This window comes from Myotis yumanensis, unplaced genomic scaffold, assembly GCF_028538775.1.
Source record: "Myotis yumanensis isolate MYYU_CA2020_CCGP unplaced genomic scaffold, mMyoYum1.0.hap1 SCAF_2, whole genome shotgun sequence".
Taxonomy (NCBI): domain Eukaryota; kingdom Metazoa; phylum Chordata; class Mammalia; order Chiroptera; family Vespertilionidae; genus Myotis; species Myotis yumanensis.
In genome coordinates, this window is record NW_027223753.1 from 177,708,067 (window position 1) to 177,734,413 (window position 26,347).

Below are 26,347 nucleotides of genomic sequence, written 5' to 3' on the forward strand. Positions count from 1 at the left end.
TGATTTAGCACAAACTAAGTCAAAGCCTTGGTATAAGTTTATTATTTAAATTTGAAGATTCTAAATCAAATTATAGAATATTTGGAAATTAATGCTCAATAATTATGGATACATACGATTTGAATAGAAACATTGTTCTATCATTACTCATTTCATAAATAATTTGGTATTTACTTCAAGGCACAGTGAACATGAAAGTCTGCTCTCAAGGAACCCCAATCTGATGAGACCCATACACTAGTAATTAAAATGCAATGTGATACATATTATGATGGAATTAGTACAGGCGGTTATAGTATAGGAGGAGAGACTGTCAAGGTATAGAGAGCTGGTTCAGTTGCTTAAGACTGAATGTAAAAGTGAGGTTAGCCACAACTCTGACCTAAAAAAGTTGATGTCATGTATATCACAGGCAGAATTCAGATTTCATAGATTAAAAACTTGATAAAAGAGTATGTCATTCCTAATCAAAATATTTACAGTGTATTCAGCTAACGCCTTTACAAAACTGAGCATTTGTAAAAATAATTTTTATATAATCAAGTCTTGCATTTATGATCAAGCTTGAACACGATTAGCTAAACCGAGATGCTCTGATATCAAAATACTTAGCTTGGACTCTGAGAATTTATACAGTGAATATATATATATATATATATATATATATTCACTGTATATATATATACAGAGAGAGAGAGAGAGGCGCGCATGCCTGGTGCATGAAATTCATGCACTGGTGGTGGCGGGGGGGGGGGGGGGGGGGATGCAGGAGGTTGTCCCTCAGCCCAGCCTGTGCCCTCTCACAGTCCAGGACCCCTCACTCCTTACCGCCCACCTGCAGAGGCGGCAGGAAAGGCTGCTGTCACTGCTGTTGTGCTCAGGTGAGCCATGAGCCCATCTTCTGGCTGAGCTGTGCTTCCCCCTGAGAGCACAGTGACCACCAGGGGGCAGTGCACAGCATAGCGACCAGTCATTCTGGTCGTTCCACCATAATGGTCGCTTAGGCTTTTATTATATAGATGACATTTGAGGGCAAATGGCTTACTATTGGGCTAACACAGTGGTTCTCAATCTTCCTAATGCCGTGATCCTTTAATACAGTTATTCCTGTTGTGGTGACCCTAATTTCATTGTTACAAATTGAACATAATTAAAGCATAGGGATTAATCACAAAAACAATATGTAATTATGTATGTTTTCTGATGGTCTTAGGCGACCCCTGTGAAAGGGTCGTTCGACCCCCAAAGGGGTCACACGCAACCCACAGATTGAGAACCACTGGTCTAACATATGTAAGAATCTTAACCAAAGGACTTACATAAAACACCCCAGGGAAATAGCTAGTCTGTGGTCTCTAGCAGTACCTATATTTAGCTTTAAGATGATAACATATGCTAACTACCATCTAAATTTTAAGTCATCTTAAAGTTCTTATTAATGGAGAACATAAACTTTCAAGGTCAAAATAATGGAAGTAATATTTAGTGTTGGAATGTGTTTAGGGGCATTTCAAAGTTGGGGTATATCTGCTTTTGGTTTATTTTCCATCTTGTTTAAGCAATTATTTGTTATGTCTTAAGAGTATAATAAGGCAGGCATAGCTTTTTGTATAGGATAAATCTTTTGTTACTCTCAGAGGGAAGGGGTATGAAGGTATAGCTGTTATTCGTAGTAGCTATGTTCTAGAAAGTCACTAAAAATAATAAAACTGTACCTAGAGGCAATACTGGTTCCTTTAAGCCTCTAGTCACATTCTAGTCAACCAGTTAATATAAAACCCTGTTTTATGTGTGTTTAAAGACACCTTATGTGATATATTGTTGATTCCTTAACATTTAACTCTCAGACAACACCACTCATGGTGGCACATCAGTTTTCTTGTGTTTGGGAACATTAGGCAGCACTTCCCTCATATTTAACAGGGAAATCACCAATAAAAAGCACACAAAGATTGAAAAAAAAGTAGGCACTAAATCATGAAAAGAATACTTGTGTACAGTATGAAAACAAAGCAGAGCATTGTATTTTTGTATATCAGGTGTTTCAAAATTTTCAACACTGCGTCCACAAATGACCAGGAAATGAGAATCAACTATATTTTGGATTGCTAACCCTTTATTTCAAACCTTTGGACTACTAAAAAAAAAAGTTTCTAGGGCCAAGATCTTTAAAGAAGAGAGTATCAATTAAAACTTAAATGCAATTGTTTTAAAGACAAGTATAAAGTGTAATAATATGCCAACAGGCAATCAAGCATGAACTGTAAAAAGGAAAACTTCATATAGTAGGTATGCCTTTTGAGTAATGTAAATAGCATACCTGTTATAAGACAAGTATTAAGACAGTTAGGAACCACTTTAATACTAAGAAGCACAACAGCACATTTTTCTTTCATATCAATCAGCTTTGTTTCCTCTATACTTACCTTTATCAAGTAGAAGAATCCATATTTCATTGGAGGTTATTAGGCAAACCTACCTTTTTTCTTGGGGGAAAGGTGTCATCTATGTAGGGCTCTAGGTCAGTGGTCACCAACCGGCGGTACATGGACCACTAGTGGTCCGTGAGGTCTGAAAGGTTGGCAACCGCTGGTTTAAGGAAAACCTTGGAGCAGCGGTCACCAACCAGTGGTCCACGGTCACCAACTGGTGATCCATTAAGTCCTAAAGGTTGCGGACTACTGCTCTAGATCATAATGGGTAACTGATGCAAGTATGATCTGTATCTTTTTTTTAAAAAAATATATTTTATATATTTTTTTACAGAGGAAGGGAGAGGGATAGAGTTAGAAACATCAATGAGAGTAACATCGATTCAGCTGCCTCCTGCACACTCCCTACTGGGGATGTGCCCGCAGCCCAGGTACATGCCCTTGACCAGAATCGAACCTGGGACCCGTCAGTCCGCAGGCCGACGCTCTATCCACTGAGCCAAACCAGTTAGGGCTGGTCTGTATCTTTTTAATGGTGTTTTCTTACAAAAATTTGATGTGAAATGTTAATATTAGCTACTTACAATGAGCCAGCATTTTCCCAGTACAGTAAATGTCCTCACCTAGAGTTCTCGAGAAGTTCCCCAACTTTTAAGTGAAATAATGTGTAACAAAACTAATTTTACCATAGGCTATTGATATAAACAAGAGTTGAGTTCCTGTCGCATCTCATCACTGTAACATTAAATGAAACATTAAGGACCTACTGTACCTCAAAAGTACTTATTTAGTACATGTTACAAGGAAAGTGAAGTTTAGTGAGGTTAAGTAACTTGCCCCAAGCAACATGAGTGAAAAGGCTGATATTTCTCAAACCAAAGTTCCATACTGTTAACCCAGCAGTGTGGTACCTTTCACAAATCTGATAACCCAGATGTTTTCCTTGGTAGTACAGAGGTACTTGTCATTACACATCTAGTTTGGGGCCTTTTTGAAAGATGGTATTAAGGGGAGAAAGGAATAGTTAGTTGAATCCAACAGTAACAGAGTAAGAGGTGCAGGGTTCGAGTCAAACTTCTGCAATAACAGGCAACTTTGTCAAGCCATCTGTGTGCTTAGGGCTCTGCTTCCTCATCTGTTATGAGGAAAATAATGGCCAACTTGAAAAGTATTAGGATCCCTCCACATTTTATGGATAGGGAAAAAGCCAGAGCAAATATTTGAGGTAATAAAGCTAGCAAACTATAAATAAGCCCTGGGTAACTTCTCTAATTTATTGTGTTCATTAGTAATTTGGTTCTCAATAGATATTTTAGGGGGGAATTCCCACCCATAGCCTTACCTAGATCCGGCATATTGGAGGTTCAATTTTCCTACCTAGATCCTTCATTTGCCTTCAGTGGGCCTCTGCATTGACATTAGATGACCCCTACATTACACTTTATAAAAACTGGTGATGAAAGTGGGCTGTATCGAGTGGTCCTCAAAATAAATCTTCCCCACTCTCAGAATTTCAAGCAAATTCTTTGCCTTCCAAGTATTTTCCTATGGGAGCATTTTAAGAAAAATAGTTTAGTTATTCCAGAAGACTCAAACCATTCAACAATTGAGAACTTCCATGAAAATACTTGTATTCCACCTATTTTCATGTAACATTATTTAGAATGCTAGTTTTTTGGTTATATAAAAAACCCTGAATTGAGGGTAACCTTGAGTACCAGAGAACTTAGATGACCTTTATAAGTTGGTCTGTGTTATTGACACTGTTCAGAGTGCTGTATATCTGCTTGGAGCCAACTGTTGCCTAAGTAACAGCATATAGAAAGAGCTTCTATTCTGTGTTACTTATTATTTCTCACCCAATGAAGACATAGTCTGGTGTTAAGGTATAATCTGGAACATGTTAACACTTGCTGTTACCTTAGTGGTGTCAATTAATGGAATTTCAAATATAATACTTATGTGACATTTTTCTTAACCTGAAAACAGCAAGTTGAAAAATGGAGTTCAAAGAAGTTGAGGCATAAGCTCCAGGTCATAATTAAGTATAAAATGATTTAACCAGAAAAACTATAGAAAAATTTTTGTAATAAAGTCTCTAAAGTAGAAAATTAATAGTTGCATTTGACAATAAAATAACAAGGGTATAAAACATTCAGAAAATATCCCTGTGATTTCACCCCCCCCTCCCCCCAAAAAAAATCCTTTCAATCCCTAAAACACAAATACTGGAACTTCAAGACTGGGAATGTCAGTGAAAAATAATTTTGACCTTGCTTCTGATATCCTTTAGACTGCATAACAGCATAGTTGGAAATGTCTGGGATGGACACATATATAAAACACCATTTTAATTTGCCATACTCTTGTTGAGAGTACTTGGGAAATGGTTAAGTGTCACACATATGAATAAACTCAAGTTACATTAATATTGCAAAGACCCTTAGGGGATTAAGTAGTCCAGCCCTCTCTAAAATGAAATACAGAAAAAGTTAGAAGACAGTAAATTCCATTCTGTACTTACATACACAACATCTTTTCAAACTCTCAAAGAAATAGATAAGCAAATTGACTGACATAATTTCTCTTATAAAAGCTGCATTATAATTTATCCAGGTGCATAATGATGCACATTTTTGCATCATTATGCACCATATTTTGTTACTTGAAATAGTAATGCAGATGAATCGGACTATGAAGTGTTCCACTAATAAACCCTTTCTAAAAACAAAATACGTATTTCCTTATAAGGTTATATGTACCACCACCATCCAGTAATTTGGGGTTTTGATTAGACTACTATTGATTGGATTTCTAGAGTAAACGATTATACTTAAGCACTTGTCAAAAGTTTAGGTTTATCATGGATTTTAAGTTACTATGCATTCAAGCGCACATCCTAATAAAGAATTAAAATTTTAAAATAAGGGTCAACAAATGCCAGATAAACTTATAAAAGGGTTCAGAGAATCCAAACCATAATAATAAAGATAGGAAGACTGAATGGAACTTTACAATATCCTTTTTTTGGCCTTTAATAATTTTGCCAAACCTATAGGTAATCAGTTTACGTTCCTAGAGGTCTAGAAAAATTAAAGTGTAAAAGTAACTTTCCTTTACACACATTTCCATAAATCACCAGTCATCTGACATAGGACTTACTGCATTATGGCCAGTTTTCTATTCATCTGTCCTTAGACTGAGCTCATTGTAGGTACAGCCAATGAGAATGGTATCTTTTAACCTCAAAAAAACTGTAAATCTATTTACAGAGGACACAAATGGTACTATTTCCTAATCTAACTGCAACATTCAGTTAACATGCCAACTTTGCAAAAGACCCTTCTTCGGTTAAACACTAGACTCTTGGCTATAAAAATACCAGACATAAAGGTGATGGATTCCAGCCAAAAGAATGGCTGAAATAGAAAACCATAATAAGAGTAAACCACCAGCTACTTTTGCCTCCTTTACTAGCCTAGCGTTTCCCTGTTCTTTGTGCTTGCATATATATACCTGTACTTTCTTTTTAAAAAAATTACATGTAAACAACCTCCCTTGGCCTTATCCTAAGCAATGTCTCAGGTAAGTTTCCATAAAGTCACCAGCAGTTTGATGTGCTATTTTTCTTAACTTCACATTAAAAAAGGTAATGTCAAAACCCAAGAATCCTAGGCTTTCCAAGGTTTCGGGAAAAGCAGACCATTTTTGCCTCCACATAATGAAGCTCCCACTTCATGATTTAGTTCCTATTTCACGTGTGCTGGCACAGTATTTGAGCTGCACAAGGCCTTTAGAATAGTGTCTTGCTTGAGTATCTGTTTAATGTGCACAGTTAAGTTCTCCCATAGCAACCAACATCTATAATAGCCTAAAAAGATGCACCCCTCTCAAAATAAGTTTGGAATGCTATCTGAACTGACAATGATTCTCTTTGGGGAGTGGGCTTTTCATTTCTGAACGCGAGCATGTACTATTTACCCCTCAAAAAGCTTATCAGGATTCTTCAACACATACTTTTAAAGGACAAAACATTGGGTTTAGTCACTTATAATGAAATCTGCCTATTTCCTTGAATATGGTTGTCAGTTCTAAACTAAAGCACTGCTTGGGCTCGCTATACCCTTCTTAAGGTGGTCTCATCTTTCTTCCTTTCCCATGGAAACAATCTTTATGGAAGGACTTTAGTGAATCTGTTCTATGTGAAAGAAAATGAAAAATCTTTTTTTTCTTATACCACATTCACCAATTTGGGGATTAATGAACATATTTCTCATAACTCATAGTTAACCTGTAAACCTATTACTGAAGAGAACTAAGAATAAAAAGGCCAACAATTTTACTTGTGTCTAACATTGATGGATAAAAATACATTGGTGGGTAGTAAAAACCAGGATGTGAAATTACTTCATATTGCTATTTAACGTGCAAGGACTGGCTAAACACAACACACCTTACCAGTACTTTAAAAAATCTGTTAGGGCTTTATAAAAGAGCATTTAATAACATCACATCTTATCCTCAACAATAGGTTTAAGTGCTAGGGTTATGCGCACTAACCTGGCAATTACTACAATTTTAACTATACCCTGAATTCTCCTTCAATACTTACAAACTTAAAGTACATTTTTATGCACATAAAAAATTAACACAAGTTATGCACATAAAAACCAGACACCAAATGACAAAATGGGCTTTCTTGCTCAGTGATCTACATAATATTGTGGAGCTAAACTTTCCCATAAATCCACAATTGTTGTATGTGACCTCACAATTAGCTTCGTAAATTGTTACTTTTTGCAACACACTTAGTGTGAAAGTCTTCATCTTCCTAAATTATCTGGCTAAAATATATATATATAAAAAAATACAATCATTCGTATGAGAATCTTCAAGACTATTTCCATGAGAATCAAAAAGCAAACCAGTGGCTTATTCCATATTTTAAAATTGTTCATACTTCTTTATAAAAATAATCAAAGGCAAAAAATTCTAGATTTTACCCCACTGCCCTCCAAATTTGTCTTTGATTACAATTTTATGTTCCAAAGATTTTCCTAAATCAAATGTATGGTCAATTCCCTAAGCCATTCTATTCTAACAGATTAAATTTTAATTGCTAAGATTTCAGGATTCATCACAAAATGATTAACTGACCAATTAATAGTTTGATATTATTTATGAGCAAGTATAAATGCTTTTTAAAAAGCAATCAGGATACTATTCTAGGCCTCTAAGTAGCTCCAACTACTTTGCAACAGTGGGTATAAAAAGTAGAAAGTTAAAAATCAGCAAATGGAAGATCAAAGTTTATTTACTACCTGCATACAAAAACATATTGCACATCAAACAACCAAAATAAAAAAAAAAAAGAAAAAGGGGGAAAAAAAGAAAAAAATTAAGAAAAGGAAAAGATACTCTACTGGACTAACATGTAGTTTATACAGAATAAACCTTCTGGAAAGTGATCTTTTCAGTAGTTCAGGTTATGTCTGAATGGACATGACTAATTCAGCTTAGTGTTTTAACTAAAGCTATGTTTGATTTTTAAATACTGTACACTTTAATAAATAAACCAAACAAAGCCTCAATATAGAACAGTCACTGCCAATATCACCCAGTGTCCCTGCAGTTGAGAGTTTAACAAATGTATTCCAGTGGTCTGCAGATTTTCCTCTACATACAGCATTTTAAAAACACATCAAAACAGACCAGTTTCCAGACTAAACTAATGAAGAAATTACAATTCAGTGCAAAATATTTTAGACTGCATTTCAACTCTAGTTTTCCTCAGGTGAAGAAGTGGTTGCATATTATTAAAAATGTAACAAAAGCAGCTAATGCTTTCATAAAGAGTATTATGTCAGGGATCCCACCCCACCAACCTCCCCCCATCTCTGCCATATTTTGAAAACAAAATAACATTTCCTATAGCCAGCAACTTTTTTTAATGTTACATATACTATTCTCAAGGCACATCTGATGATATATTTTATAACACAGTAGGTGTCAAAGTATGTTTAACATATGATTTCTTCAGGATCCCTCCCCTTTCTGAATTCCAAATGGAGGAACTGAAAGTGCGATGTAAAGACTGGCGATCCATATTCTATCTTTGGCAAGCTGTACAAGCACTATTGTAAAATGTAATGTAAAAGAACTGTAAACTAGGAACTTCTTCAGTTTATGAAACACCATTCAGGACTGCTGCTTCTTGAGTGTTTTCTTCTTTTAAGGTATTAATCTTTTCTTCTCCTGGAGTACGCTGTAGCTTAGAAATTTCATCGCCAGAAGCACTAGTTGGGCCATTTATTGCCTTTTCTGAAGGACCATGCTCTTCAATCACATCTTTTGCCTGCCAAAGGGAGACAACTTTTTCAACTTCTTTATAAATAAAATCTATAGCTGAGGAGGAAAATAACTACATAAACAATAATTAGCTACTAAGTAATTTTAGTTTGATACAATGGATTAAATAATTCAAATATTCTTAAAGTTCAAAATAAATACCAATATACTCTACCTCTCTGGGTATTTCAATTCTTTGTTTCTAGTACCTAGAGGTACCTGATTACTGAATAGTATGTACTTGATTACTGAAAATTTGAACCTAATTTTATTTTAACCACTTGAAAGCTAACCATGTAAAAGATATAGTTAATACCCTAAGTAAATCAAATAATCGCCTACTTTACTCACCTTTTTAAAAACTCAGTTACATATAAATCCTTCAAAGCATTAAAAGAACTGAAACTTAAAGGTCTAGATCCATCACTGAGAAGAGGTATGTAGCCTATTGCTCCCCAAATTAAGCAATAATCTTTATGCCCAATATCTTTGGGCAGACTGAGCTTTACAAATGCTATTTAGAGTTCTAACGGAAAAGTATTTCAGGCTCAAGCATGCATTTCTATCTTCAGTTACCTGGGGCCAACAACAAACTCAATAGTAGTCTTTAACTAAAATAGTATTTGTTTAGCTGGGGGGAAACAAGCGATCATACAGAAAGTTAAGTAAAAATAAAGCTAAACCATACAAAAAAAAAAAAAAAAAAAGGCAACAAAACCTACATTTTAAATTCTCCTTACCATTTCTTTCTTGTTTTTAGCCAAAGTTTCCCTTGGGAGGTTTCTTTGTCTGCTCTGAGACTCAGCTCTAGAAATATAATCTGCAACTGTGACTGTTGAAGATGAGAAAAAAATTACAGGTGTTGAAAAATATGTCTAAAGTTTATTTATGGATAAAGAGTAATTTTACTTTTAAAATGAACTAATGGTGGGTTACCCAATTTTAAATTTTTCTTAAGCTGGGTAACACCTCCAACCAAAAACAGCTTGAAAAATGTGCCTGCAACTTAGCAATAACAATAAAAAGTTTTAAGCTGGAGATCGAGGAAGCCTAGATTAACGTCCTCTTTCACAGGAATCCAGCCATTTGCTTCTGGTTGAGTGTATGGCTGTGGCATAAGTTTGATACAGAAATCCACAACCAAGAATAGGAAAGGCAGCATTCTAAGCCCAGACAATATTTGGGGGGAAAAAATGGGGCAAGTTTGGTATAAATCATGGGGTGGTGTACTTCAATTTGAAAATTTCAGCAAAGGTGTAAAAAGTTACTCAAATATTAGCTCTGTTATTTTTTTAAGAAACACAAGTAAGAAATCCAAGTGTGGTATTTTCTGGTTCCTTTTAAACATTCCACACTAGAAACCATTCTGAGTGATCGACAATAAAAAACTACAAGCAAACTAAAGATGACAGAAAGCCACCCTAAAAATGTAAACATTGATCATGGTAAGAGAAAGGCCACCGTGAATTTAACTAACCACTCCCTCCTCATTTAGCCAATCTTTCAGTCTTTTGAGGGACTGATTGAGGTGTACATGTGTGTTTGCAAGTAGGTGGATGGCAGCAATGATCTAGGGAAAAGATTAATCCGACCTAACGTCTTACTTACTGCCAACCCAGTGCCACAAATGACCTCTTGTCTACAGGTACTCTGGGCTAGTCCAACTTTATGCCTCAATCCTCTCTCTCTGAAGGCTTGCAACTTAGAAATCCCTGATTATGTGAAATATAGTATATTTTAAATTATGGGAGCAAATTATGGGAGTAAAGAATAAAAATTCAAGTAAATGTCTAATTAGTCACTAGTTAGGAGGAGAATTGGTTCATCGGGTTCAAATTTTTATAAAAATAAATCATTCTGATGTAAAACTGCATTTATTTACAATTCATTTTTTCTTAATCATAAACTGACATACTAATACTTTTATAAGATCCAAGAACTGTCTATAAGTATTAGAAGAATTTTTTAAAAACTCAAAAAACAATGTAATTCAGAAATAATACATATCATTTATTAGAAATATCACTAAAGATGTTTCTTGTCTAACACTGCTTCTTTTCTTCCAAATTAGAAGAAACTGAGTGTGTTCATTTTGGAGCTTTAAAAATCATTTAAATTCACTGTTAATGAATTATAAATACATTTAACAATGGTTTCCAAAATTGGGGAGGGGGATACTATCAAATCCACTTCACTGTTATGTCTACGTACCTGGTGATAAAACCATTCTAGGAATTATTCTAATTTGGGAAGCACCTTAATAATTAAATCCATTATGTTTCTATAATTCAGTCCTCAGTGATACCTGAAGAACTCATCTACCTGGAAACCCTGACAATTATGTACAGACATAGAATAATATACTTTAATATAGTTTACCAATTAAATTAAAAGGCACTTAGTTGGGAAGGTAAAAACTTACCAGTGCCCCTCCTTTCCCATAAGGGGAGGTAAAACCAAAACAAATTCAGTTGATTAAAAAAACAAAACCCCTATCTACAGCCAGTCTTTAAAATACCAGCCACTTAAAAGTTCAATACAGATGAATACATATTTAAAATAACTAGGAAAAAAAAAAAACAAGCAATTTGTGCAACATAATTTGGACTCTAGAATTTCCTCTTAGGTTAGAGGTCCAAGTTAATCAACTGGACACCACTGTACTGTCACATTCTTCGTAAAGAATATTCATTGTTTAATTTACATTAAGAACAGGAAATTTTAAGCAAATAGAACAAATTAAATAACCGTGTATTTAAAAGAATGTTGATATTCTTTAGATAGAGGCTGCCTTCCTAGAACTGCTGCAGAGGCAATGAGAATATGTGTGCTTGTTCTATCTTATTTTGAGTTTTGGATTTGTTTTTTTAGGGGGGATTGAGGAGGGAGTAGGGCAGGAATAGGCTAGGGAAGGCAAAGAATTCTAAAGATGAAAAGCAATTTCCAAAAGAACAGAGTAAAATAGGAATAAATTGAGATATGGAACACAAGTTATTAAAAATTCCAAATTACTCAAATTTCAATTAATACAATGCAGAAATCTCTGCCTCTTCGTTGACAAAACCACTACATTATTCCTTTCATGTCCATTGACTTAGTAATAAATCACCATCCATTTAGTTAATAAATTACATTGTAATTTATCCTATAAGCGCCCAGCTTGAACTTTCTTATTTATAAAGTATGGCCAGAGACTATATTCACTGCTGTGCCAGCTTAAGAAAATGAAATGTGATCTCTTGATCTAAAATATATCTCTAACACTAAAGACAGTGGGTAAAGAAGAGAGGGGAAAACAAATATTTTCTGGAAACTTTCTATATTTGACAATATTTAATTCCTTTTAGTTTTACAAAAATATCTTTAAAGCCTGAGTTTTTTTTCAAGAATGGGAACTAATAGCCTTTAATGGGTTTTCCCAAATATCTCTATAACCACCTAACTTAAAATTCTAGATAATGGAATTTACATTCCTTAGTTGGGGAAAACACATGAAAGAATTTGCTCTGGAAAGAATGCAAAATTGATTAGCTTAAAAGGGGTTTATTTGTGAATATACATGTGATTCTCTTACACAGGAAATGGAATTATGTTCAAAATAATATAGACACAACCAACAAGTTTTCTTTCAAGTTACTAAAAACATGACTACTTAAAAATTAACATTCTAAAGCTAATAAGTAAGTACTATTAATTTGAATAGTTAGTAGGTGTAGGGAAAAAACATCACACTACAATAAACAAAAACATAGCATGCATTCCTCTTATTAGAAAAAAAACATTTTCAAGTATTTTTCTCATTTGTACTTTTTTTTTTTTAAATGTGGGTATTATAAAATTCCCACAAAAATGAGGGGCTAAATGCAGATAGAGTAAGGAGGCACCATGCAAAAGCTCTCCAGTTTTGCCAATCAACCTCAATCACAATCTAACAACATAGTCCCCTGGGATGGCAGACCCCAATTCAAGGGTGAAGAATCTGCCAAGTGGACAAAATAATGGCCTTCTCAACAGTATTTCCATGAAAAAAATTTGAGTAATATTAGTTCAATTAGACAGGTTACTAAACATTTACGGTGTCAAGGAAGAATGCATTTTCTTAAGAGTAGTAGTCTTATTAGTTGAGTAAATAATTTATGCAATGCACATCTTGAATGTATATGCACACATGTGTATATGTAAGTATAATTTATTTAGAAAGCAGACACATGACATTTTTTTTCCATGCTTATGACCTGGTGGTGTCAACAGGTCCACTCAAGTTACCTGGCTGTCTATCTTCTGCCTGACCCCTGAAACGACGCCTGCGGCTACGATTGCGTCGCTGGGGTTTTTTTTCACTATCATCTGTAATTGCAAAATTTACCATGAACTATTCTGATAAAAACAAAACAAGACAAAAACTTTGTTCCTTCAAAGATTCAAGGAAAGGGAAACAGAAACTTTCAGTTAAATAGGGAAGAAAAAACCCATAAATTACTGACAGGAAAATAACTTCCGTAGTTTTAAGCATTCCAAATAGATTTACAAAATGGAATTATCATCTGGAAATTAAGAGGGTTTTAACTCTTAATTAAACAAACTTTATGATTTAATTTTTAAAATGCCATCATTCAGGGAGATAAAGTTTTCCTCTCCAATACAGTTTATTTATTAACCAAAGTTAATGACAGTTTAGCCCTTTGCAAATTAATGCCATTTTCATTAGTATTATTTATAATAATTTTTAAAGAGGTAAGCTGAAAGCCCGATTTTGGTTTAGGTACAATAAGAGTATTAAGTGCCTTGCAGTTTGTATATCTGTGTTATGCAATGGCATCAAAGGGCACTTTAATAAACCCTCTCAGTTTCAAATAATTTGACTATACAAATCTGAAAACTGGATATTTAAGACAGATACAAAGCTATCTTTGTTTGAAGCAAGCACTAAAAAATCCAATTTTCAAATTGCATATTTTTGGGTTTTTGTTTATGTGAAAAAAGCATAATACATTAACAGTATTATACAATATATATCTTTTCCCTAAGTGCTTACATACCTAGCCCATTTTCATTAACTGAAGCTGTATCAGATTCAGTCATTCCATCCATCAGAACAGCATCTTCATCAGTCCTCCGTCTACGAGACCGCCTACGACGGTTAGTACTGTGATGAGATTCGCTGGCATCAGTGTCTGCAGTCTGATCTGATTCTGTATTATCAAGTAAGCTGTATGGATTGCTGTCTGGATCTTTGAGCACTATATGCATGTCAGAGGCAAGAAATATTTGTTTAAGAGAGCTGCAGTTAATAGGAATGTTTTCATCTATATTAAGCTGTATTAATTAATAATTAAGAAACTTGAATTTTGCCCCAATAAAAATATATTCTGTCTTCAAATGTTTTCTTTATCACTATTTTACCTGGAAAGTAGTAAAGATGAAAAAACTTGAAATGGCAATGAAAAATTAAAGCAAAAGATGAGCAGACACCTCAGCTTCCTACTGTTTCACTTTGACTTGTTTTGAAAATGTTAGGATATATATAGCACATTATACATGCTATTTCTGACATTCACATTCCTAGCTAAACCTGACCAGAGGTTAGAAAAATAAAATTAAGGAGAAATAAATATCCAGCTAATATGAATTAATTTGAACAAAGAGCTTTTGTCACCTTTATTGAGCTAAAGGTGACTGTTGCTTCTTTTTGCTAATATTAATGGACTATTTCCAAATAATACTCAACACCTGCACGCCACGACTTATCAGTTACTATAAACTGAAGCAATCAAAACAAGTCTACACACACACACAAAGGAAAAAAACAACTACAAAAGTTGAAATTCTAACTGGTTATAGCAAAATGTGGAAATGAGTGTTGACTAGTACTCCCATATCTAGAAACAAAAAGTGAAGGTGGGATAAGGTGGGGTGAAGGTGGGAAAAGAAAAGTTTTAAGATATAATTTGTAAGAAAAAAATACCCATCTTACCTATGTGCATTTATTGCCTCCACCAATCAAATTATAGAAGAAATTCACCTAATCACGACTTTTCATTTCTAAGTTTCCATTGGTAACAGCTAGCAAGCTAGCATCTTTGCAAAAGACACTAAGTTTATCCATTAATCATAAACACTAAGTACATTTATTTATAATTCAGCATATTATATTATAAACCTTGGTAATAGTGAACAATGTACTAAAAATATAAAAACTATTTATCTGAAAGCCTATAAACTAAATTTTAGGGATTAAAGAGTTTCACTGGAACTAGAGAGTACCTTTTAAAAAGTTCCTAAATTTTGTGACTTGTTCCAGTTTTTTCTAACTTGTAAGCACACCTGGTATATATTTAATTATATATATAATATATATTTTTATATATTTAATTATATATGTTTTATAACATTTAAAATACTATATAAACTTTCATAGGGCACTGTATAACATTAAGAGTGGTTTTCTTAAAGTGGTTTACAATACGTTATGGTTATTTCCCTGATATAATCTAGTCCAAGTATCCCTGACAATTCTCCCCCCAGCCCTATTATGCTAAGCAAAAACATTCTGGCAACTCTACAACTCCACTGAAGTTATAGCATTTAAAATCTTCAAAAACACATGAGTAAAAATTTGCCTGCACACCTCAAATCTCAGCCTTCTAAACACTTCTCTTTACAACTCAATTCCTCAAACAGTAAAATAATAAAAAAAAATATTTTAAGTTGAAAACACAATTTTTTTCTGTTCCCAAAGTAGTACACAGTGTAGCAAAAAATGCTTTTCAATTACTTTTCAATATTAAGTACACAAAGGAATTTAGATCTTTCTGACCATATGAATTATCTGGGTCTGTGTGGCCAACAGATACGTAAACTCAAAAATTTTAGAGAGAAAAAACACTCTAATTACATAAGCCCCTCAAAATTGAAGGGATAAACACATATTTTTCTGACCCAAATATTCTAGTTAACCTTCACTGATAAAAGCTTTTCCTTACACTGTTATGTTGTATTATTTTCTTCAGTAAGTACCAAGACAAACTTCCAAAAATCAGTGGCCCCAGAAAATAAACTAATTTGTATAAAGTCACAATGTTTACAAAAAAATGATGCTGACATAGTATATAAAAGACTACCGGAACTGATGGAGGATTTGCCACCACGTGGTCCACCACGACCTCGACCCCCTGAGACACTTCGGCCTCTTCCTCCTGGGCGTCTCCTACTGTCACGTTGATGTCGGCTCTCTCGATCGTCTTCTCCTGCCAATGACCAATCACTCAGCTCGTCTTTACGCTCAGATTCTGTTTCAGAGGGGTTAGACAGCTCAGAGTTTGTACCTTGGGAAAGAAGAGAACATAAGCCAATTTTTTATAGGAATGAAAAAAAATTAAAAGTTTCCTGCAAACCATTGTTTAAATAACTGCTATTTGGCTGCTTCAAAAACACTAAATCAAAACACTGATTTCAAAATTTCTTAATAAAGAAATGTTAATATTATACTAATAATATAGTATCTACTCTTTAGATAGTTAAAACCTGAATTGTTTTACAGCCAACAGAATAGAATATTACAGAAAACATATAAAACATTACATATACAAATATAAAAATGCACTAAATGGGAAAATATTTTTAAAATTTTGCCCATTTTTAGGTTTAATATCAAATTAGTATAGTAAATATAACTGCTATCCAATATTTAAAAGCAAACTTCAATTATATTTAGAAAAATAAAGTTATGTAGTGTATTTTACCATTTTTCACATTTTAATATCTCTGAAATCAGGATGTTTCTGATAACTAATGGTCTCTTATAAACTGGAAGTGTATTTTTAGTGGCTGTACATAAAACAGCTATGTTTTATGAGCAAGTTTCTTAAATTAGAATACAGTATTTGAAATTACTGAACAAATTTTAAGGGGGTTATTCTGAGGAAAGACAACTTCAAATCAACAACAGATCCATGAGACAAAAATTCAGCCTGACTTTAAAAGTTCAGACCATTTCTGACTTTCAAATGACCTCTTTCAGTGATGGCGAATCTATGACACCCGTGTCAGAGGTGACACACGAACTCATTTTTTTGGTTGATTTTTATTTGTTAAATGGCGTTTAAATATATAAAATAAATATCAAAAATATACATCTTGGTTTTTCTATGGTTGCAAATATCAAAAAATTTCTATATGTGACATAGCACCAGAGTTAAGTTAGGGTTTTTCAAAATGCTGACACGCCAAGCTCAAAAGGTTCGCCATCACTGACCTATTTTAATAATGACCCTTTAAAAATTTAAATACCGCAAATACTCTATGCCTTACAATATCATCATTATTATTAGCTTTATGTAACCCAATCACTATCACACTCATTTCCACTTCTATTCTTAGGTAGTTCTGGGGTGTCTCTTCCACCTTTTCCTTTTATCATATAACCAAACATTTTTTTCAAAGCCCAGTTCAATTTCTAGGTTCAGACCAATTTGAATGAAAACAGACCTCTCTTCTCTTATTTTCTTAGCAGCATTTATACCGGTCATGCAGTGTTGCCGAATGTTTTCTATTTTTATCCCTTTTGGATCTGCTTCTCACTTGGTCTATGATAAATGTAAAGGGTGCAGCTATGTCTCATACCTTTAACTGCTCCCAGACGCCTACCAATGAACATAACCATTTTCTGTTGAGTAAACTTGCTGCATGATTTTGAAGTTCCTTTACTAAAACTCCCAAATAAGAGTGATTCCATACTAAACTATAAGTTCCCTACATTTAAATGCCAATGTCATTTGATGATAAAAGCAAAACACAAGAGCTCTTCAGATACAAAAGTTAAAAGGACTGAGTATAGGAAATAAAATGTGAAGTTTAACAAGTGAAGGAGCCTACCAACTTCCTTTCTCCTTGAATTCCCAAACACTTATTTATCATTTCATGAATAGTGAAGAATGGAATATATAAGAACTTCTGAACTTACAAACTTTTGAAAAAGCTTTAAAATTAACTCATAAAAGTGATTCAATTTTTAATGACTCCAACAAATTAAAAGACTGAATTTTAAATCAGATTTTCCCCTTTCTAAAATCACCCCTTTTCAATGATTGTGTATGCTAAACTTAATAGTTAGAGTACATTTTATCAAATCCACACGCCAACCATTCATCCTAAGACATACTTTTGTGTGCCATTAAATACTGCCAATGAAAGTTATAAGACATCATCCATTGTAAGACATACCAACTTCAGGGATGTTCTAGAGAAAATGTTTCTTATACAGTTTATATGTATTATCTCCTTAAAAAATCCTTCTGATATTAAGTGGACAAGATCTATAACCAAATTCAAATGACTTTCTCTCAAGCCCAAGTTCCATGGTTATTTAAAAAATATATAATGTTACACCATCTGTAAAGATTCAGAGGTAAGAGTGCCATCTACTGAACAATTGGCAGAGCTTTCTTCAGTCCCAATGATATTCCTCTACCTTTCTCAGGTAAATTTATTATCTACTCTCAACAAAAGCATTTTGCCAAAAAGTGATGGCTCATCTATAACTTGACTTGACTTCCCACAGAGGCCTATAATCCTCATCATTCAAAAAGTCAAATGTGATTATTTATACTATTAATTTGTAAACCTCTGAAATCATTCAGTATATACTTAATTTCTATTTAATTACTGCTTTTCTTTTGTATTAAATGTATTTTCAGGAATATAATAAGTCCATAATTCTCAGCCCTTCACATGCTAAATAGTTTTACTTTATTGGAATTTGTTTTTCATGTTTCAATATAGGGTTAACTTTAAAAGTTAAAAAACGAATATATGAAAGGGAAGGGAAAATTAATCTTTCAACTCTACAACCAATATAAAATAGTACAAATTTAACATAACTGGCAACATTAAATGATTCTTCAGTCAAACATGACATGAAATTTGGATATGTAACCTGCACACTGTAAGCTTTCATATATTCATATTTTCCCTAAATGCCTTTTATTTTAGGGATTATAAGATAGTATTTTCAAGGCAGTTAGAATGAGCATAGGGGAGTAGAGAAGTAAAGAGAAAGGAAAGAATAAAGGAAAAAAATAACCAGGTCACTGCTAAGATCCAAGTCCAAATGTAGAAAATTGGAAAACTCCACAAAGCTGAAGAAGAATAAGTGAGAATTTAGGATTAGAGAATTACTGACCAGCACAATCCATTGACCCCTTGCTATATGGGTTAGGCCCCATCCTCAAAGTAAAATAAATACATTTTACAAAAATGTTAATTAGGTTCTAATTTTTAAAGCCCTCACTTTAGTGAAATGCTGTATTTCATAAAATAATTCCAGAGATATTAATACTCAGAACTGCTGAATGAGCCAATAAAGTATATTTTAAAAGCTAGTATATATTTGCTATATGCAATTTTGGCACAGTGGTTAGAATATTTCTCCTTTTTACTTTCCCCAGAGGGTAAGCAAAAATGATTCCTAGTAGTATAAGCCAGCATTATTAGACTTTTATTGGAAAATGTATACAACTGTACAGGGGAAATATTTGGAAAACAAGTTTCATATCTATTTAATAATAAATATGATAATGAACCATCAACGTAACAAAAACATGTTTTATTTCATTACACAGCTATAACTGCACAGCTTTTATTGTCATTAACATAAAGTGTGCCATCACTATTACTAAGACGTATACCTCAGAACTTATCTACTGCCCTCAAAGGGAAAATAAGGTAAAAAACTAACTAAATAATATTAAGCAAAATGTATTGGAGCACCTAAACTAGAACTAGTAAAAAAAAAAAAAAGTTTTTACCATAACCGGAGGTGTAATTAGGGCCCCGACGACCTCTGCCTCTTCCACTATAAGACCTAGAACCTTGTACAGAAGAGACGGTACTTTCATCAGTGGCATATCCTTTCTCTTTTTCAGGCCCTCTGGTGGAAGAAGGTCTGAAACCCATACCAATCTGTCGTAGCTGTTCATCAATCTGTAGGCGTTCCATTCTTAGTTGTTCTACTTCCTATAATCAAAACAATAAAGGGTAAATCTTATTTGTAACTTTTTGTCTTCTTAAAGTCTAAATAAAGCTAGAGCTATACTCCCTACTAATGAAAGAAGCATCGTGGGCATTTGGTCAAGTACAGTTGTGTTCCTAGTAAACACAACCTGCAAAGTCATTTGCTGTTTCAATTCACCAAACATTTACTGATGCCCTACATGTGTGCCAGTCATGCTAAGTGCTACAGGCATGCAATGTAAAAAAAGACCAGGACTCTCCTCCTTCAAGGGGATGTTTGATAAGCATTAAATGACCCATTTATTAAAAAGCTAATAATTATACAATGTTACCAGATTTAGCTCTGAATGAGTTAAAACTCTGTTAAATGAGGTTCAGGTAGCATCAATGAGATGTACCATTAACCTACTTTCCTATCAAAATAATGACACCTGAGTTGTGACCTAGATGAACTAGTAGGCTTGGTAATTCAGAAATTGAGGTCATTACAGGATGTGAAGGGAGGGTATCTAAACAAAGCTCTTGGCTTTATAAAAGTTAGTAGAGCACTGAAAGGTAAAACATGGGCTTAGAATGCCAGATTGAATTGAGACTTATATAAAGATAAGCTTTTAAAAGAATGGAATGAGAGTATCAGGGGTGCTTTCAAAATATTAAAACAGCAGCAATGATATGACTAAAAGGAAAGCATACTAACTAGACAGAGCAGTTGAGGATATTACTTTACTCTAAACAAGAGAACCATAGCAGGAATAAAAGAGGAATAGTAAAAAATAACAAATACAACTTTTATTAATTTAATGTGACATTTCTTTTCTAAAGCCCTTGCTCTATTTATGAACTCAAACAGACTACATTATAAACAATGGTTAAGGAATTACCAAATGGCATCTGATTCAGATAATACCAGTTACAAAGAAAGCCTATCTTCACTGCTGATTTTGTGTCTTGTTTGCATGTAAAGCATCAAGTAAAAACAAAATAGTTCCAGTACAGAATGTGTAGGTACATTAAGTGATAACAGTAAGGAAAGAAATGCAAAAGTTCAGAGGGAAAGAGAAACAATGTGCATGAGGCAAATGATTTTATTATGGCAAAAGATGTTTTATTTATAAATTCTCATAAAAACGGCATAACTGAACCTAAATTAAAAATACATAAGTATCTAAAATTTACTACAAACATTACCAAATTAATAAAGCTTAAAGTGGGGAGCAACAATGATATAAATGTGAATAGTATACATACCTTTAGATAAGCAATATGATACTCTAAAAGAACTTGCACATTTCCGATGCTTTCTTTAGTGCCAACAAATACAAATGGAACCATCCCCTGTAGGAAAACAACGTCCTCAAGCATTTAATATTTTAACAAAATTCTAGCCTAAATTTGACATACCAATATATAATTTGGAAAACTTTTCTAAAACACATAGCTATTTATATCTATTAAAGTTCAAGACTTAAAAAATATCAATGTAATTTGAAATATTGAGATTTTCAAAAATTTGTCATATTTGCACTACAACTTAGCATTTAAAAAATTACTTTTTAGATATCAGATTTTCTGGTCCATCCCCCACCCCATTTATTTATTAATAATAGCCATTCTGACAGGTGTGAGATGCTATCTCATTGTGATTTTAATTTTGCATTACTGAGAATTAGTGACACTGAGCATCTTCAGATAACGAAACCTTCGAAGTCTGTGTTGGAGGGAATGCTTCCTAACTATTAACATAAGTATCACCTACAGAGTATAAATATTTACACAAAGTAAAATAAGGAATTATTGGTAAGGGCATATAGTTTGTCACAGGTTTAAAAGCAAGTCAAAAGATTAACATAGACTTGGTTTACCTTGATGAATTTTAGAGGAGAAAGGTTTTAAAAAAGTAGAAGAGAATTAAGATACTAATTGATGATTTTTTTTCTTTAAAGAAATACACTTCTAGCCCTGGCTGGTTTGGCTCAGTGGATAGAGCATCGGCCTGCAGACCAAAGGGTCCCAGGTTCAATTCCAGTCAAGGGCACATGCCTGGGTTGCAGGCTCAATCCCCAGAAGGGGGCATGCAAGAAGCAGCCAATCAATGATTCTCATCATTGATATTTCTCTCTCCCCCTCTCCTTTCCTCTCTGAAATCAATAAAAATATATTACAAAGAAAAAAAGAAAAGAAATACACTTCTAGCATACTATTGGCTAAGGAGAATGAGTATAGCCTAAATAAAGTGATCCAATGTGTTTCAGTGTCTCTTCCCATTTTCTTGATTTTATAGAATAGTTCCTTATGGAACTAAGTGTAGCTTAAGAACTTTTGATTATAGAAACTACTCTATGGCTTATTTTCAAACTGACTTTTTAACAATTTAAGTGGTGAATTATTTATTTATGTATTTTTAATCCTCACCCAAGGATATTTTTCCCATTGACTTCTAGAAAGAATGGAAGGGATGGAGGAGGGGGAGAGAGATAAAAGGGAGGGAAGAGGAAGAGAGAGAAACATCCATTTCAGAGAGACACATGGATTGGTTGCCTCCTGCACAAGCCCCTACCTGGACTGGGGAACTCTTAATCTTTTTTTTCCCAATATATTTTATTGATTTTTATAAAGAGGAAGGGAGAGGGATCGAAAGTTAGGAAACATCCATGAGAGAGAAACATTGATCAGCTGGCCTCCTGCACAACCCCCACTGGGGATGATCAAGCCCACAACCAAGGTACATGCCCCTGACTGGAATCAAACCCGGGACCATTCAGTCTGTGTGGGCCGACACCCTATCCACTGAGCAAAACTGGTTAGGTGGGAATTCTTAATCTTAAATTAAAAAACAAACAAACTTAATTAACTGGACATTTATCAAGTGCCTACTCTATAAAATTCATTGTGATAAGGTAAAAATGAAAGAGAGAGAGAGAGAGAGAGAATATTCAGATTTGATTTCTTGAGTTTATTACCTGGCTTGGAGATATAAGATAAGCCAGAAAATGTAAAAAAAAAATCATTACATACCCTAGTATACCAACAATAATTACTACGAATACAAAGGTCATCTCAGACCAGAGATGAGTCACCAAAGATTTTGGAGAAAGTTATAAAACACTCCCCAGGGGATTTAGGTGGCTTAAATTGTGGAATGGTGGCCCGAAATAAACCATTACCAAACTTCAGATTAATTTTAACAAAAAATGTTTAGGAAATTGAAAAAATTCTTTATAGTATTATAGATTTTCAGCTTCTCTTAAAAAATATCAGAAGATCTAGCAACACAATGCAGCATTCCCACACGTCAACCAAATTAAAACTGAGCAGCATGTTTCTTTTACAGAAAGATACTTGGTGCCCTCCCATCCCTATCTTGGAAATCTCAACCTGCTTAATCATTTAACGTGATTTTCTTGGCTTCTGTAAGCATTTAAATTTAACCTAGCACAGAAATGGAACAACTGACCAATTCTACAAACTGAAAAGTATAAATTTTTATATTTGAAGGAGAACCTAGAATTCACTTGCAACAAGATGGTAAATATTAAAAATCAATTGGAATAAATCAAGGTAAGGGAAGATGAAATAGTAGTATCAAGCCAAGAAATTTATACTTGAGTTGTTTAATAAATAGCCTTTGCCAGTAAACATCATGATCTTCAGACTAATTTTAAATAGTGGTAGTATGCTAATAGATCTCCATTATCTTATATATTAAGCATAAAGAGGGAAAGTGCCCATAATAGTATGAAACATTAATTTTATTCCTTATCTCAAAGGCATCTTAAAGTCATGCAAAAATGGTGAGAAAGGAGGGTTTGCTTAAGAATAAGTAAAAGTTGCTTGAGATTTGTAGTAATTTTCAAAACAGTGCAAAATGAAATCAATCTGAGCCACAAGTACTCATATGTATAACACTATTCATTTGTTTTTCCTCATTCATTTTCCTCCACATTCTAATTAATTAAAATGAATAAAGGAAGTGACTATCTTTGATAGGCATCGTTACAACAATCCTTAATGTGAAGCTATTTACTTATGCTAAATGTCTACAGCTTTTTGTTTTATTTTATAGGACTGATTCTATCCAATAGGCTAACAAACTCTCCAAACAGCTATCTATTGTGCAAAACTGAAGAAGTTATGTATGAGTATATTACTGGAAGATAATTTGTAGGAAAATTCTTGCCTTATATTCAAACATACAAAGTTTAAGTCAACTATACAGAGTTGATTACTGAAGCCACAAAATAAAGAAATCCTGAAAGTGATATATGAAAGCAAAGAACAGCATTGTAGACAAGATATCTACATATGAGAAGTAGGACTGAAAAGAAATTTCAGAAAGTTCATATCAAAATAGCAACAGAAAAACTTGAAGATTTCAATTAAGAAATAGTGCTTTCAGATTCTATAAAAATGCAAGGGAGAGTGTTTTCAAGAATTCCTTCATAAAAGACTGTATTGTTTAGTATCAAATTGAACAGCTTTACATTCTAAGTGTAAAAGGGACTGTTAACATGATCGAATTGAAGGCTTTTATTAAAAAATTGGCATTTTACTCAAGTACTGAGAAACCAACTAAGAACCCAGGGCCCATGATGAAAACTAGACTTGTTAAAAGAAATACTAGAAGGAACAAAACTTTTGAAAAGTCCATTGCACTAGAGTGTAAGTAGCTCACTAGGTATAATTTCATAAATTTCCAAAATACAAAATAACATGAAGTCAGCTAAGAAAAGAATATGAAAAGAAACACACACACACAAAAACAACACAAAAAAAAACCTCAGGCCAATTAAATTACATTTTAAATACTCACATCTTCTCTAGGTAGTTTATTTTCATTGTCTCCTTCAATTCTCACCCGAACCACACCAGACTTGTCCACTATTTCTTGAATAACTTTGCCATTTTTCCCAATTACTTTTCCTTTAATAAGAGAAAACAAATGTAATGGTAAGTTAAAAACCAATACTGCTAACCCTTTCAAATAATTTATAACTTGCTATCAAATTATAAAAACCAAGCTATGCTCTATCTTTGTACTCTCATTAACTCACCCCTAAAGACTACTGAGAAGTTTTATTGTCAGTCTCAAATTTCCTTCTCTCCAGCAGGCTATCATTAACTGGGTTGACAATGCTGCTCACATGGAAAACATTCTCAAAGTCTAAATAAACTTTTAAGATGTTCTACATCAATTTTATACTTTTAAAATATCAAGTCCAACCCATTTCTTGTATACAGAGGCAAAAAAAACAAACTTATCTTAGCATTAGTCAGATCAATTTGTTTATATTCATTATATATAATTATTTAAACAATTAAATTAAATCTTGAATTTATTTTCAAGTTTCTATTTATTCAAAAGATACCTGTGACTTGAAGACATAACTTTTAAAATATTTCCTTCGTAGAAATTAAATGTTAACATTTAACAAGTATAACATTTTACACCAGTAAGTTTTTAAAAAGTACTTCACAGCTATAGATACATACAACATGTGTCTGATATACTGTCTTCCTAGATATAAAATACTATAAAATGACATTAAATCCAAATTATTTACCTTCTCTATACTTAACCTCTAAGTGTCAAACAGCAGTACCCAATAATTAAAGTATCCAATAATTAAAGGACAACCTAAAAAAGAAGCATGAAGATTTCTCTTCCCCTTAGGAACTTATTAGTTACAACATACATTCACATAAAATAACAAACCAATACTGCGGACTGTTACCTGGGAACAGTATTTTCAGGTAACCTTCCCTACATGAAACGATGTATCTCTTATAAAATTAACAGCAACACAATATATGTTATTAAACAAGTCCATGTTATTTAAGTCCAAATCCCCAATAATTTTTTTATTGCTAAGTCAGCAATCTATTTCCACAATAAATTAATTCTGGTTGAAAGGGGTGAAAATGAAAATTTTCCTACTGCATGCTTGAGAGAACAAGTTTTCATTAAAGAATGAGTAAGGGAACAATGGTAACAGTAAGCCAGCCAATACAGCAGACACTATTATAGATTTTCTGTCCCTATTCTCAAGCCTCCTTCCCCACTAATAACCCTAAATTTAAAAGCAACAGTGATTGAACAGGCAAAAAAATAAGAGTAGGTCAGGGAATTCACATGTCTTCTCTTAGCTCTAGCAGCAGCATATAAAAGCAACCTTCATTTTTAACACAGTGAAGCTCAAGCAGCAACTCCATCCTTGACCCTGCTAAAAATAAGCAAATATCTTTTCGAAATAACGAAAGTCAGGATGATATGTCATAACCCTCCCACCCCAATCTTAGTGCCCCTTTCTTCTTGTGAACTATATCAGTGGTGAGTTGAACATCCATCACCCTTCTGTGGTCCGTGGCAAGGACCTACCTGCAAGTTTTATTTAGTCCCATCAGAGACCGTCAAAATTTTAACTGATCATTTCCATAGTTTAAATTCCAAAGCATACTGATAAACTGAAGCAGACCTGTAGTATAAATTGAGTATTGAGCAACAATGCTGAAGGGACAGAGTAGAGAAGTGATTAAGGGAAGGCTTCTAGGAGGATAAA

General features: G+C 33.5%; 1 protein-coding gene across 6 annotated transcripts in view; it reads right to left on the reverse strand.

Annotated features, from left to right (window-relative positions):
- Nucleotides 1–7,728: 7,728 nt before the first annotated feature.
- Nucleotides 7,729–26,347, reverse strand: part of FXR1 (FMR1 autosomal homolog 1) — a 69,762-nt gene continuing 51,143 nt past the window's right edge. Inside the window, exons 10-18 of one of the 6 annotated variants that reach the window (XM_070406741.1) lie at nucleotides 24,601–24,710; nucleotides 21,039–21,125; nucleotides 19,736–19,793; nucleotides 19,586–19,648; nucleotides 15,902–16,105; nucleotides 13,820–14,020; nucleotides 13,047–13,127; nucleotides 9,521–9,612; nucleotides 7,729–8,787 (exon numbers count right to left, since the gene is read on the reverse strand). In XM_070406741.1, the coding sequence (XP_070262842.1) occupies nucleotides 8,617–8,787; nucleotides 9,521–9,612; nucleotides 13,047–13,127; nucleotides 13,820–14,020; nucleotides 15,902–16,105; nucleotides 19,586–19,648; nucleotides 19,736–19,793; nucleotides 21,039–21,125; nucleotides 24,601–24,710 (1,067 nt within the window). In that variant the 3' untranslated portion in view covers nucleotides 7,729–8,616. Of the gene's footprint in view, nucleotides 8,788–9,520; nucleotides 9,613–13,046; nucleotides 13,128–13,819; nucleotides 14,021–15,901; nucleotides 16,106–19,585; nucleotides 19,794–21,038; nucleotides 21,126–24,600; nucleotides 24,711–26,347 lie in introns of all 6 variants that reach the window. The other 5 variants (XM_070406743.1, XM_070406739.1, XM_070406740.1 and 2 more) reach the window with 5 other exon arrangements.